We start from the raw sequence: 13,703 nt of genomic DNA on the forward strand, positions 1-13,703 counted from the left end.
TTCTCTCCAGCTTTAGTCTTACCTTGTTTAGGACCGTGTCCCTGACTTTGATACTCCAAGTATGACAAAGGCCAGATTCTCTGATATCACAAGTCCTGTTGGACAGACAGACATCTCAGCACACGTGTCTTCGACCTCAGGTGGGAGCAGGCTGCAGTCTACAAGGCTAAGCACATCTGCTTATTCTGTCTCAAATCACTCAGAATGCAAAGAATTAGAGTGAAAATCAAACTCGTCACCACCTGCTTCCCCAGCATCATTGTGGGCCACTCTCTCCATGTCCCTTACTCAGCCTCACACCCACCGGGCAACTTCCTATTCTTCAAATTTGCCCCAACTTTCCTAACCTCATAGCCTTTGCATATACTGTTCCCTCTGCCTGGCACATTCTTCCCTGTTCACAGGGTTGGATGCTTCTCAACATTAAGCTGTCAGCGTCCACGCCGTCCTCAGAGAGACCCCACCCTGGTCCCAGCCTTCCCGACTACAGCACACCGTTGGTTCCTTCCAGAGTATTTTGTTATAACTCATGGACCTGTACACTTACTTTTCATTGCCTGCCTGCCCTGTTCGGGGAGGGCGGGGCCTGAGGCTGTCATGCCATAGGTCATATACTGGGCAGCTGTCATGCGACTTCACACCCAGCGGCTGTTCTTTCTCTACGATAATGTCAGAAAGTTTTAAACCACCCCTGTAAGTGGGAAACCTGTAGCACTTCCCCCAGATAGTTGGAGACGGTGAAGCTAAACAGAAATGAGAGGAGGTGATGCTACCGATGCCAGCTCGATCTGACTGCAAACTCAGAGCTCCAGGTCTGTGCTCTGGGGGTTAACATGAGAGATTAATTAGCAGGTGCCGAGGATGTCTGACACCACCCTGCGACTTTAATTTTTGAGGTGCCAGAAAAACTGGAGGAAAATGGAAAAGGTGACACCTTCCAGCTTTGCACCTTGAATCTGTGTCCCCAGCATCTGTGGACATCCCTGCACTGACCTTCTTGGTGAGCCGCTTCTGCAAACAATGGACACTCCTTCATTTGCCTGCAGAAATCCAAACTCGAAGCCTGTAACTGACTCCCTCTCATGGTGACAGCCAGAGCAGTGATGTGTATGAATTTATCATTCCTTCATCAAATGTTCTTCGAATTTATACTCTGTGCCAGGCAGGCCCTGTTCTAGGTGCTTGGGATAGATCAGTGAGCAATGACAAGGTCCCTGATCTCCTGGAGGTGATAGTCTGGCCCAGAGAGACAGTAGACAATAAATATAACAAAGTGGTTATATGATATGTTGGAAGGTAGTGTCAGGAGTTACAGGGGGAAACAGAAGAGAGGAGGATCTAGGGGCTCACAGGTGCCAGAGTGGTGTTGGGGAGGGCAGAGAGGATTAAACTGGAATCTTAAACAGAACGGTCAGGGCCTTGGTGGGAAGCTGACTTGAGAGCAAAAAAGTGAAGGAGGTGAGGGAGGGGCCGTGTGGATGTTGGGGGAAGAGGTTTTTAGGCAGAGGGAACAGCCAGTGCAAAGGCCCTGTGGCAGGTGTTCAGAGAGCAGCAAGGGGGCTGGAAGGGCTGGAGCAGAGCACACCAGCAGGAGGGGTAGGAGAGATGGTCTGATTTATGTTATAAAAAGGACCAAGCTCTGGCTGCATGTCAAGGACAGATAGCAGAGCAAAGACAGGAGCAGGAGGGTGACTCAATGAGGGATGACGGGGGCTCAGACAAGACATGGCAGGGAGGAGGCAAGAAATGTCAAATTCTGGATGCATCTGGAGGGCAGGGCCAGCAGGATTTCCTGACCACTATGAGAGAGAAAGAGACGAGCCACAGGTGATGTCAAGGCTGTGAACTCGGAGAGTGGCAGGTGCCGTCCAGAGAAGGTGGGACTGTGGGAGGAGAGATGGGCTGATGGGAGCAGGAAGTGGGGATCTGCAGTTCTGTTTGGGGCAAGTGGAAGATATTCAGTCAACATCTAAGCGGGAAATCGGGCACACTGGGTATGTGTCTAACGTATGGGAGAAAAGGGAAGACGAGATAGAAATGTGAGTGCTGTCAGCTCTCGGGTGGAATTTCCTGAGTCCCCAGAGACCCAAAGGGACAAGGGAGGTAGGAGGTGAAGCAAAAGCATCAAGTGCAGAAAACGTGCCCAGCTGATTCAGAGGCCGCTGGGGGAAGACGAGGCCAGGCGCTGCCCACCAGGCTCAGCTGCGTGGTCAGGACGACCCGGACAAGAATAGTTTGACGGACTGTGGGCGGAAGGCAGGTCAGCAGGTTGTAGAGAGAAAGGGATGGGGAGGAATTGGAAATGTGGTTTTAAAATCCATGGAATCACAGACCACCCACCTTCCTAGAAACTCGAGTTGGGACACAATTTAGAAGCTATTCTCAGGGAGCCCGTCACCCCTTCCAAGTCCCAGGAGGACCATCCAGGGGTAGACGGCCAGATCTAGAGGTACAGACTCTCCTGGGGGCCGGGCATAATGGCCTCTCCACATCCTAATCCCCAGAACCCAGTGTTTCCATATATGACCAAAGGGACTTTGCAAATGTGATGTAGGTGACAATTATGCTGGGTTACCTAGGTGGATTCTAGAACATCATAACCCTCCTTCACAGAGGGGGAGGCGGGTCAGTGGGGAGTAGGCATGTGACAGCAGAAGCAGGGATTGAAGAAATGTTCTTTGAAGATGGAAGAAGAGGCCGCCAGCCAGTGGCTGCTAGAAGCTGAGAAAGACAAGGAGACAGACTGTCCTTCAGCGCTCCCCACAGGAACCAGCCCCATATGCCTTGACTCTAGCCCAGAAGCTGGCTTCGGATGCCTGCGTCCAGACCATTAAGAGAACAGTTATGCCACTAAGTTGGTAGCAATTTATTGTAGCAGTTATGGAACCTCACGCGGGGGCAGAGAGATGTGTCACCCACTCCTCTGATGAAGAGCCAAGTGGGGAGCCTGTCCGTGAAGTTCATTCCAGCCTGAGATCAGGATGCAGGCTGTAGAGATAGCCAGCCCCAACCCTGGTCCTTCTGCAGACTTGCCATGGAACCTGACCGAGGAAGCCATGTCACTATTCCGAGCCTAGTTTCCTCATCTACAAAATGAAGATAAAAATGACATTTTGTGGATTTGTTATTATGTCTAAGTTAAGGTTTACCAAGCAGCTGGCATGCGCATTGGAGACACAGCAAATGTCAGTCCCTTTACTTGTCCATAGAATCAATTCAACACCCCACAAATAATAACCTGCAAGGTACCAGCTGCTGACAGTTACTGAATTCCTTCACCTTTAACCCTGCCTCCTCCCCACCCCCATCTCTATGCCCAGGGACTAATTCCTGTAACTCTTAGTACACATTTCTCCTATCCCAGGGTCCAGACTTTGGCTACGTGACTCGAGGGCCCCAAACAGGGGAGATCACAGGGCTCGACTCTTTCGGGAATCTGGAAGTGAGCCCCCCAGTCACAGTTGGGGAGAAGGAGTACCCGCTGGGCAGGATACTCATTGGGAATAGCAGCTACCCTAGGTAAGGAGGGCTGGGCAGGAAGGGGCAGCCAGGACCCAGAGATGTTGTGGAAAAGCAGAGGCCAGAGCTGAAGCCCCCAGTTGGCTCTCAACAAACTTCGGAGAGTGTGAGAGGAATCAAAGTATAGGGCAAAGAATGCGGGATTTGCAGCCAGTAGACCCAAGTTCAAATACCAGCTTTGCCAATTACCCTCATGAATATTCATTAAGCATCTACCATGTGCTGGGAGCCAGAAATGCTACTGTGAACATGAAAGGCAAGACCTGCCTCTATTCTAGAGGGGGAGACAGACAACAGGATTATAAACAAATAAAATAATGTTAAATAGGGAAGAAAACTAAAAAGAGAGAGCAGAAGAGGAGTAGGAACTATTAGGGTGATCACAGAGGGCCACTCTGGGGAAAGGGCTTTTGAGCTGAAGCCTAATGACAAGAAGGGAACGGGCACATGGAGATCTGGCAGCTGAAAGAGCAGGTACAAAGGCCCTGGGGCAGGAATGAACTTGTGTGGTCAAGAAGGCCAGGGCAGCTGGAATAGTTTGAGCAAGAGAGACGGCAAGAGGATAGATCACAAAGGACCTTGTAGGAAAAGACCAAGGCTCAAACAGGTGAAGGAATGTCCCCAAAGCCACATGGCTAATAAGGGATCACCAACACAGGTCTAACTGGCTCCAAACCCATGTTTACCCATAGCACTAGCATTTAGTCTAATTCAACAGGCCCTGCTTTCTGAGGCTTGGTCTACTTACCTTAGTGACTGTATGCCTCAGTTTCTCCCCATTAAAACTAGAATGGCACTTCCTGAATTCTGAAATGTCAGGGGATATGATAAGGGTGTTACTGAGTCCCTTCCCCAGCTGAAGGGTCCTGATGCCTTTGCCTAGCCCCCAGACCCCCAGAGACCTCCCTGTTGCCCTCTCCGCCCAGTGACACCCCGTGCACCCTGCCTTGGCAGAGATGACAGCCGGGAGATGCACCAAGCCCTGCAGGACTTCCTCAGTGCCCAGCAGGTGCAGGCCCCAGTGAAACTCTATTCCGACTGGCTGGATGTGGGCCACATAGACGAGTTCCTGAGCTTTGTTCCTGCACCTGACAGGAAGGTACAGTCTAGGGGCTGCCTAGGGGAACAGACAGAGGAGGAAGCCAGCCTGGGTCCAGGTCTGCAGTCCTCCCATCCTCAGCAGAGCCCCTCCTTGCTTGGGAGCCCCAGCAAAGCTGACCTCTAACCCCAGTGTTTCTGCCTCCAGGGCTTCCGGCTGCTCCTGGCCAGCCCCAGGTCCTGCTACAAACTATTCCAGGAGCTGCAGAAGGAGGGCCATGGGGACGCCGTGCTGTTTGCAGGACTCAATCGTAAGCAAGCCCACCTTGTTGTGTCTGGGCACCTTCCTCTGTGGTCTCTCAGTATCAGATGGAACATCCAGGTCACAGATGTCCCCTGAGCACCTGCTGTGCCCCCAGCCCCATGCCTCACGCTGGGGATACTTCCTGAACAGGGCAGAATAGCTGGCTGCCCTCTGCGCTCCCAGTTCAACGGGAAGTGGGCCAAGGAAAACAGCTACAAAATAGGGGTTTGGGAGGGGTCTGGGTGGAGATCAGGGAAGGCTTCCTGGAGGAAGCAAAGGCCAAGCAGGGAGCGTGAAGGACAAGCAGGAATCAGCTAGGCGAACGGGGCAGCGAGGTGTAAGGCCAGGAGATCCTGGAGGCAGAGGGAACAGTAAACACAAAGGCTCAGAGGCAGGAGAAAAGCACCGTGTGTTTGAAGGCCTAGGGACAAGTTCAGTCCGGTTGGAACACAGACGAAGATGCTGCTCTTTCAGTAAAGTCCAGAGACATGGGCCAGGGTCAAGGTGGAGAAGCCTTCACGGCTCTGTTTCTACCTAATAGGCGGGGGTGTATGTGGCCTCAGGCAATGCGCAGACCCGTTTCTTCCTCTTTCAGGGGTATCTCTTTGGAGATAAGAGAATTTAAGGGAGAACTTTTATTTTTTTTTTTTTTGCGAGAACATTTTTAATGAGACTTTGCACTGATAAAATATTGTATTGAAGGTATTTGCCTTACAGATTCTCCCAACAAACCTGTACTTTAGAATGATTACTGCCCCCATTTTACAGATGGGGACACTGAACCCCCACAACATTACTGAGGAGAGGGAAATCAACCTCTGAAGTCTTTTGCCTTTCCCCCGCCCCTTTTTCTCCACGACAGAAAGAAAACAGCAGAAAATAAAGAACATCCTGTCAAATAAGATATTGAGAGAGCATAACGCGTACGTGGAGGTACTGACCTGGAGGGACACCCCTGCCCACCACCCTCCCTGGGATCAGGGGCACAAGTCGGGAGCCCTGCATGAGTCGCATGCTGGAGAACACCCTCACTGCTTCGTGACCTCTGTTCCTGGGCCTTCCCCTGGCCAGGGGCCTCAGGTCTGCACTGGGCCTTCACCGACTGCCCCTCTCTTTTCTGCCTAGAGCTGCCTCAGCTGGAACCGCGAGATGCTGAAGCGGGAGCTCGGGCTGACAGAGTGCGACATTGTGGACATCCCACAGCTCTTCAGGCTCCTGGGCAATGTCAGAGAGTCCCGCAAGGCTGTAGCCTTTTTTCCAAACATGGTGAGGAGGCGGCCATGGGCTCACCTGTGTGAATAGCCTTAAAATCCCTGTCTGAGGGGCCAATGGGGATCTGGGAGTGGCCCAAGGGGCTTGGCTCTTCTCCTGACCTGCCTGGGGCCTGGATGACTCTGCATGGAGAGCACCTCTGCCATCTCCCAGCGACACCGGAGTCAGAGACAGAGATGAGGTCTTAGGCGCAAGGACACACAGATGGCAATAGGCAGAATTCAAAGCCTGGCGTCAGAGCCAGGGCTGTGCCTGCAGGACGGGGCTCTAACCACCAGGCGGCACTGCTAACTAACCAGCAGCTTCCCTGCGGGGGGGAAAGGGGACACGGGTGGGGGCCGTATCAAGTAACAAGAAGGGCATGCCTGTGAAGGGCACCACCTTAGACTGGGGGGGCCAGGAAGGCCTCCCTGAGGGGCTGAGGCCAGCACTGCCCGGGCTCAGTGGGATTCAGTCTCCTGAAGGGTGAACTCCTGGGGGATCCCACCTTTGTCCTGGACTTTTAACTGTGACCCCCCCGCCCCCGGAGTGGTACTTTGATGTCAACTGGATGTTTACCTTCCCTCTGCCCTCTAACTCCCTCTCTTCAAAGAGCACCCAAGGGCCAGGCAGACACTTCACTCAGCTCCACTGGGGCCCCTTAGCCATCCACCCCTTCTGGAGCTGGAGGCCACAGTTCAGGAAGAAGCCAGCAGTCCCTAACATGGTGGTTTTCAGACTGGGTTCCCCAGGGCCCTTGGGGAACCAAAGGCAGTGCCTCTGGCTCTGATTTCGTCTGTTTTATGTAGCAAGCTTCTACAAAAGATTTTGTTGAGAATAAGGGGTTCGTTGGCCAAAAGAAGATGGAGTGGGGGAGCACCTCCCCCATTTACCTCTTGAATAAAATTCCTTGGGCCCAGGCATTTACTCTCTGGCTGAGCTAAGCAGGGCTTCCCAGCACAGGCACAAAAGCTAATGGGAAGAGGTATCTCCTCATCAGCAGAGCTAAGGGCTGACTCCATGCTTTTATTCCCAGAAGGGAGCCTGAGCATGAGACAAGATTCTCTCCCAGGAGCCAGCAGGGGGAGGTGGGGGAGGTTTGGAACAGGCAGACAGTGGGCTTGGGGATGCCCAGTTGCTTCCCTAACACCAGCATATTCACCTGCAGATGAGCGAGGGCCCAGGTCAGAGGCTCAATCTGGGCCATCCTCTTCCCTTGTCTGACTTTCATAAATAATAGCTCCACTTAACAGATGAGAAAACTGAGGCTCAGACAGGTAAAGTGGGTTTCGTAAGACCACCCAGCTATTTTAGGACTTACACCCAAGTCTGTCAGGCTCCGGGGTCCTGGAGTGCCAGGAGGAGAAGGGCTTTCAGGGCATGTTGGTGCCACAGTGCACTGGCACAGTGCCAGGCACTCAGCCCAGGAAACCACCCTAAGCTGGGTGGTCTTAGGAAACCCTTTACCTGTGTGAGCCTCAGTTTTCTTATCTGTTAACAGTGCCAGGCACTCAGCCCAGGCTTTCTTTGAATAATAATAATAGAGCATGAGATGCCCCCTCAAGGACCCATGATCCATGGAGAACAGTGTTGTGCCCCTACTATGCGCCAGCACAGTGCTGAGTGTATGCATTTTTATCTAGTCCTGGTGAGAGAAACACGTATGTGGGCTCATTTTGCTGATGTGGTTCAGAGAGGTGAAGTGACTTGCTGAAGGTCACACAGCTATTGAGTAGCAGAGCTGGGATTCAAACTCGCATTAGCCTACAGTCCAAATCCTCTTCTTTCTCCCTCACCAGTTCACCTCCCAATATAATGGAGGAAACAGGGTCTTATTTACATAAGTCATGGTGGGGAGGTGCAGCAACAGAGATAGTCATTTATTTATCCACTCAATAGGTATTTCTTAAGTGCCTACCCTGTGCCAGGCATGGCAATAGGAGTTAATGAGAGGAGAAGTAACTGCCAAAGTCTGGGGAGTCATGGGCAGCTTCACAGAGGAGCTGGGATTTGAGCTGAGCCTTGAGTAGCAGAAAGAGTTCACAAGAAGGTAGCAGGTGGGGAGGGGAGTGTAGTGTTAACAGCACGGACCCTGGAGCCTAACAGACTTGGGTGTAAGTCCTAGAATAGCTGAGTGGTCTTAGGAAACCCACTTTAGCTGTCTGAGCCTCAGTTTTCTCATCTGTTAAGTGGAGCTATTATTTCTGAAAGTCAGAGAGGGAAGGGGATGCTCAGATTGAGCCTCTGACGTGGGCCCTTGCTCCTCTGCAGGTGAACATGCTGGTGCTGGGGAAGCACCTGGGCATCCCCAAGCCCTTCGGGCCCATCATCAACGGCCGCTGCTGCCTGGAGGAGACGGTGCGGTCCCTGCTGGAGCCGCTGGGCCTCCACTGCACCTTCATCGACGACTTCACTCCCTACCACATGCTGCACGGGGAGGTGCACTGCGGCACCAACGTGCGCCGGAAGCCCTTCTCCTTCAAGTGGTGGAACATGGTGCCCTGAGCCAGCACCCCTGGTGTCCTACGCCCCCAGAAGCCTCCTGGCCAGAGGTTGCTGGTCCTCTGCAGTATGGCACAGCAAAGGCTCTTAAGGATATTCTGGCTCCCCAAGGCAGCCACCCATCCCAGCAGGGTATTGCTTCCTTCTCCTCTGCCCCAGTTCCTGGGGTCCCTTCTTAGGATACCAAGAAGGTCTTAGCATTGTAAACTCAGTTCTGTTCTGAGAAGCTGCAATAAAGTGTATTGAATTACTTTGTGCATGAGGTCAAAATACTGTTGCCAGCATCCACCTGCTCATTTACTCACTTGTCACGGCTGAATTGCCTGTTACACTCACAAGTGCTCCTAGGCTGTGTTGAAGGCTAATGTTACATGTACGGCATACGCTTGGTCTATAACATGGTCCTACTTGGTTCTGAGCTTCTCTTGTGGAAACTTTCCAGGAAGAAGAGGAGGGGGGAAGAGGAGGGCTCAGCCCCCCTGAGGGTGTGGGCACGTCCCTCTTCAAAGCCACCTACAGGCTGAGCAGTGGCTCACACCTGCAATCCCAACATTAGGAGGTCAAGGTAGGAGGATCACTTGTGGCTGGGAGTTTAATACCAGCCTGGGCAACATAGAGAGGCCTCATTCTAGAATTTTTTATTTTTTTACAAAACCACCCACGCGGCTCGGCGCCTGTGGCTCAAGCGGCTAAGGCGCCAGCCACATACACCTGAGCTGGCGGGTTTGAATCCAGCCTGGGCCCGCCAATCAACAATGACAGCAATGCAACAATGACAACAATGCAACCAAAAAATAGCCGGGCGTTGTGGCAGATGCCTGTAGTCCCAGCTACTTGGGAGGTGGAGGCAAGAGAATTGCTTGAGCCCAGAAGTTGGAGGTTGCTGTGAGCTGTGATGCCATGGCGCTCTACCCAGGGTGACAGCTTGAGGCTCTGTCTCAAAAAAAAAAAACCAAAACAAAAAATCCACCCACGACTAGGCATTGTATACAGTAAGACCGATGGATTTTTGTGGAATGAAGTAACTTGTCTCCTCAGTGTTCTTTTTGTATGTTGTCTTTTATGGTCCTGACATTGAGACTTAGATTCTGCTGTAGAAAATAAAACTTGATGGCATGAGATCTGTAAAATTAAGACTTGATGTTGGCTCCAGGGAGTCTAAGATGCTCAGAGAATGCTCAGCAATCCTGTCTTTTGGTTTGTTTTTTAATGTAGGGTATGTTTATGATCATACATGAACATCAAACCTCAAACAGGAACATCAAAAGGCTCTGGATTCACACTTCCTAATTTCATTTGTTTTTTGTTTTGAGATAATGTCCTGCTCTGTCACCCAGCTAGAGTGCAGTGGCATTATCATAGCTCACTGCAACCTCAAACTCCTGGGCTCAAGCGATCCCCCTGCTTCAGCCTCCTAAATAGCTGGGACCATAGGGTACATCACGCCTTGCTAATTGTTCTGGGTTTTTTTTTTTTGTAGAGATGGAGTCTCACTCTTGCTCAGGCTGGTTTCTAACTCCTGACCTCCAGGGATCCTCCCACCTTGGCCTCCCAAAGTGGTAGAATTACAGGTGTGAGCCACCGCACCCAGTCAGCCAACACTTTTTACTTTCAAAACATATTACGAGTTACGGTTTTCAAAATAATGTGATACTGGCATAAAGACAAACAAACACGTGGAATAGAGAGTCCAGAAATAAACCCTCGAGTATAATAGACTTTCCTCCAAAGATGATATACAATTGGCCAAGAAGCAAATGAACAGATGCTCAACATCGCTAACCATCAGAGAAATGCAAATCACAACCACCAGGAGAGATCAGCTCACACCCACTAGAACGGATACTATTAAGAAGGAAAAAGAACAAGTGTTGAGGAGGACGCCATGAAATTGGAACCCTTGTTAATTGTGGGCAGGACTGTCAAATGGTGTAACGGCAATGCAAAACAGGATTGGTCAAAAATTTAGAAATAGAAATATCACAGAATCCAGCAATCCCCTTCTAGGTGTATGAAAGAATTGAAAGCGGGTGGCGCCTGTGGCTCAGTCGGTGGGGCGCCGGCCCCATATACCGAGGGTGACGGATTCAAACCCGGCCCCTGCCAAACTGCAACCAAAAAATAGCCGGGCATTGTGGCGGGCGCCTGTAGTCCCAGCTACTCGGGAGGCTGAGGCAAGAGAATCGCTTAAGCCCAGGAGTTGGAGGTTGCTGTGAGCTGTGTGAGGCCATGGCACTCTACCGAGGGCCATAAAGTGAGAATCTGTCTCTACAAAAAAAAAAAAAAGATTTGAAAGCAAGGTCTCAAAGAGTGATGCGTGTGCTGGTATTCAAAACAGCACTGTTTAAATAGTCAAGGCGTGGAAGCAACCTCAATGTAGTAAGTGGGCAAACAGCCCAGTTTGGTGGCTCACTGTAATCCCAAAGACTCGAGAGCCTAAGGCAGGAAGATCACTTGAACCCAGGAGTTTAAAACCAGCTTGACAACACAGTGAGACCCATCTCTAAAAAAATAAGAAAAAATAGATAGGTGTGGTGGCATGTACCTGTAGTCCCAGCTACTCAGGAGGCCAAGGCAGGAGGATCGCTCGAGCCCACGAGTTCAAGGTTATAGTGAACTGTGTTTGTACCATTGCACTCCAGCCTGGGTGACAGAGTGAGACCCTGTCGCTAAAATACAGAAACAGGTGAATAAAGAAAATGTGGTAAATTCCTGCTGTGGAATAATATTATTCAGCCTTGAAAAGGACGTCCTATCACCTGTTATGACACCAATGAACCTTGTGCACACTATACTAAGTGAAATACGCCAGTCACACAAAAACAAATACTGTATGATGCCACTTAGATGAATTATCTAAAGGAGTAAATTCACAAAAACACAAAGTAGAACGGTGGTTACCAGGGGCTGAGGGAGGAAGGAAAAGAGAGTTGTCGGATGGGTATAGATTTCAGATTTGCAAGATGAAAATTTTCTGAAGATCTATTTTACGATAATGTAAATATGCACCACTGTATACTTATAAATGGTTAAGTTGCTACATTTTGTGTTATACATTTGGGGTTTTTGAGAGTCTCAAAAATCAATTAATCCTGGCTGGCACAGTGGGCTCACGCCTATAATCCTAGCAATCTGGGTAGCTGGGGTGGGTGGATCCCTTGAGCTCAGAAGTCTAAGATCAACCTGAGCAAGAGCGAGACCCTGTCTCCCCTAAAAACAGAAAAATTAGCTGGGCATTATGGTGGGCACCTGTAGTCCCAGCTGCTTGAGAGGCTGAAGCAGGAAGATGGCTTGGGCCCAGGAGTTTGAGGTTGCTGTGAGCTAGGGTGACAGAGCAAGACTCTATCTCATAAATACACACATACATACAAAAATACATAAATTCTGTATTTTTTTTTTAGAGCCTCTGCCTGCCCCCGAAAACATTCTCCTCTGAAGAGAATCAGCTGTTCCCTCTACCCCGTGTTTGCTGGAGCAGGACGGAAGTATTGCATGAAGAAGGGCAGGGGGCTGCGTGCAGGGGGAAAGTGGCAGTGATGCACTGTCGTGGACATCCAAGAGATGCTTCCACCATCGCTAAGGGGAACACCAGAGCAGACACTCAGGCAAAGAGGGCAGCTTCCCAGCCGTACCAGGTGTCACCAGTGGCTCCCCTCATCCCATGGGTTCCAGAGCTCACCCCTATCTACTCCCAGGAGAAGAAGGAATAGTTGGCAGCGGGGGAGCCAGGAAGCAGAGTGAGGATGAATAAAGATGCCAGATGCATGAGTAGCAGTCCCCCAGGTTCTAGGAGCCACTGTGGTGACAGGAGTATTTGATGAAGTTTCTGGGCCAGTACTTCTACATCTCCCACCTGGCAGCCCTGGCCAAAACTGTCAGTCTACAGCGTGTTGCCGGCAGCCAGTTCAACGTATGCCCAGGACCAACGGTACCCCCAGGAATCCAGTCATATGGAGCAACGCCCTTCGAGGACTTCCAGGTAGACTTTACTGAAATGCCCAGGTTTAGAGGGAACAAGTACTGGCTGGTGATGGTCTATCAGACTTGGAATAGGTAAAAGCCTTCCCCACCAGGATAAAAAAGACTCCTAAAGTAGTAAAAATATTGCCCAGAGAGGGGTGGCACCTGTGGCTCAAAGAAGTAAGGCACCAGTCCCATATGCTGGAGGTGGTGGGTTCAAACCCAGCCCCAGCCAAAAAAAAACAAAAAACAATTAAAAATATTGCCCAGAGAAATTGTCTCATGGTTTAAGTTGCCACTCTGTTTTAAATTTGGCAATGGGCTAGCCTTCATAACAGAAGTAGTGTAAATAATAAGCTAAAGCTTTAAATAACTCATAGGCCTCAAAGCTTAGACAGGGTAAAGTGCATGAACAGGACCATAAGAGCAGAAATTGGTAAACTCGGCCAGGAAGCCAAGCTTAACTGGATGCAGGCCTTGCCACTGGTGTTGTTCAAAGAGGCCTCTGTCAATTCTCTGCAATTTAGCAGGAACTCCTAAAAGAACTGGGAAAGACTGAACTGAATAGACAAAACCCTAGAAAGAGTAACAAGGAAAATCTCCACTGGGGTAATTAACCTTGTTCTGTTTAGTCTTTTCTGTCTGTACATCTTTTCTCTCTGGAAGATCAATGTGCACCAAGTCTAGGTCTGGAATCAGAACCTGGTCCCCCTGAAACCAAGGTAGAAAGGACTTTACACCATTATTCTGACCACACACACAGCAGCGAAGGTAGAAAGAATCCTCACCTGGAGTCATCAGAGCTGGCTGAATAGGGCTTCACTGCCCCTTGGAAAGTAAAGGTAACTTTTAAGACAATCAACATGCCCTGCTCCAGCCACATACTGGGAACTGGCTGGTCAACCCACGGCTGAAGCCTGCGGAAACTCCTCAAGGGACTTGTCTTAATTGGACTTTGAACTTTGGGAAAAGGGGGGAAATGTCGCAGGGAAAAGTAAAAACTCGTATGTTTATTAGCCCACCACCATGGTACTAGTAAGGCCTGAGTAGAGAACCCAAGAGTCACAATCCCTAAAACCTCAGTGCTGAAAAGTAATGAATATTGGCAGCTGCAGAAACAAGCTGATAT

At 50.4% G+C, this 13,703-nt stretch overlaps 1 protein-coding gene across 1 annotated transcript in view; it reads left to right on the forward strand.

Annotated features, from left to right (window-relative positions):
• PADI4 (peptidyl arginine deiminase 4) overlaps positions 1-8,848 on the forward strand; it is a 34,067-nt gene extending 25,219 nt beyond the window's left edge. Inside the window, exons 11-16 of the mRNA XM_053576174.1 lie at positions 3,365-3,519; positions 4,474-4,618; positions 4,766-4,868; positions 5,724-5,794; positions 5,987-6,127; positions 8,384-8,848. Of these exons, the coding sequence (XP_053432149.1) occupies positions 3,365-3,519; positions 4,474-4,618; positions 4,766-4,868; positions 5,724-5,794; positions 5,987-6,127; positions 8,384-8,617 (849 nt within the window). The 3' untranslated portion in view covers positions 8,618-8,848. The remainder of the gene's footprint in view (positions 1-3,364; positions 3,520-4,473; positions 4,619-4,765; positions 4,869-5,723; positions 5,795-5,986; positions 6,128-8,383) is intronic.
• Positions 8,849-13,703: the final 4,855 nt, after the last annotated feature.

This window comes from Nycticebus coucang, chromosome 22 (assembly GCF_027406575.1).
Source record: "Nycticebus coucang isolate mNycCou1 chromosome 22, mNycCou1.pri, whole genome shotgun sequence".
NCBI lineage: Eukaryota > Metazoa > Chordata > Mammalia > Primates > Lorisidae > Nycticebus > Nycticebus coucang.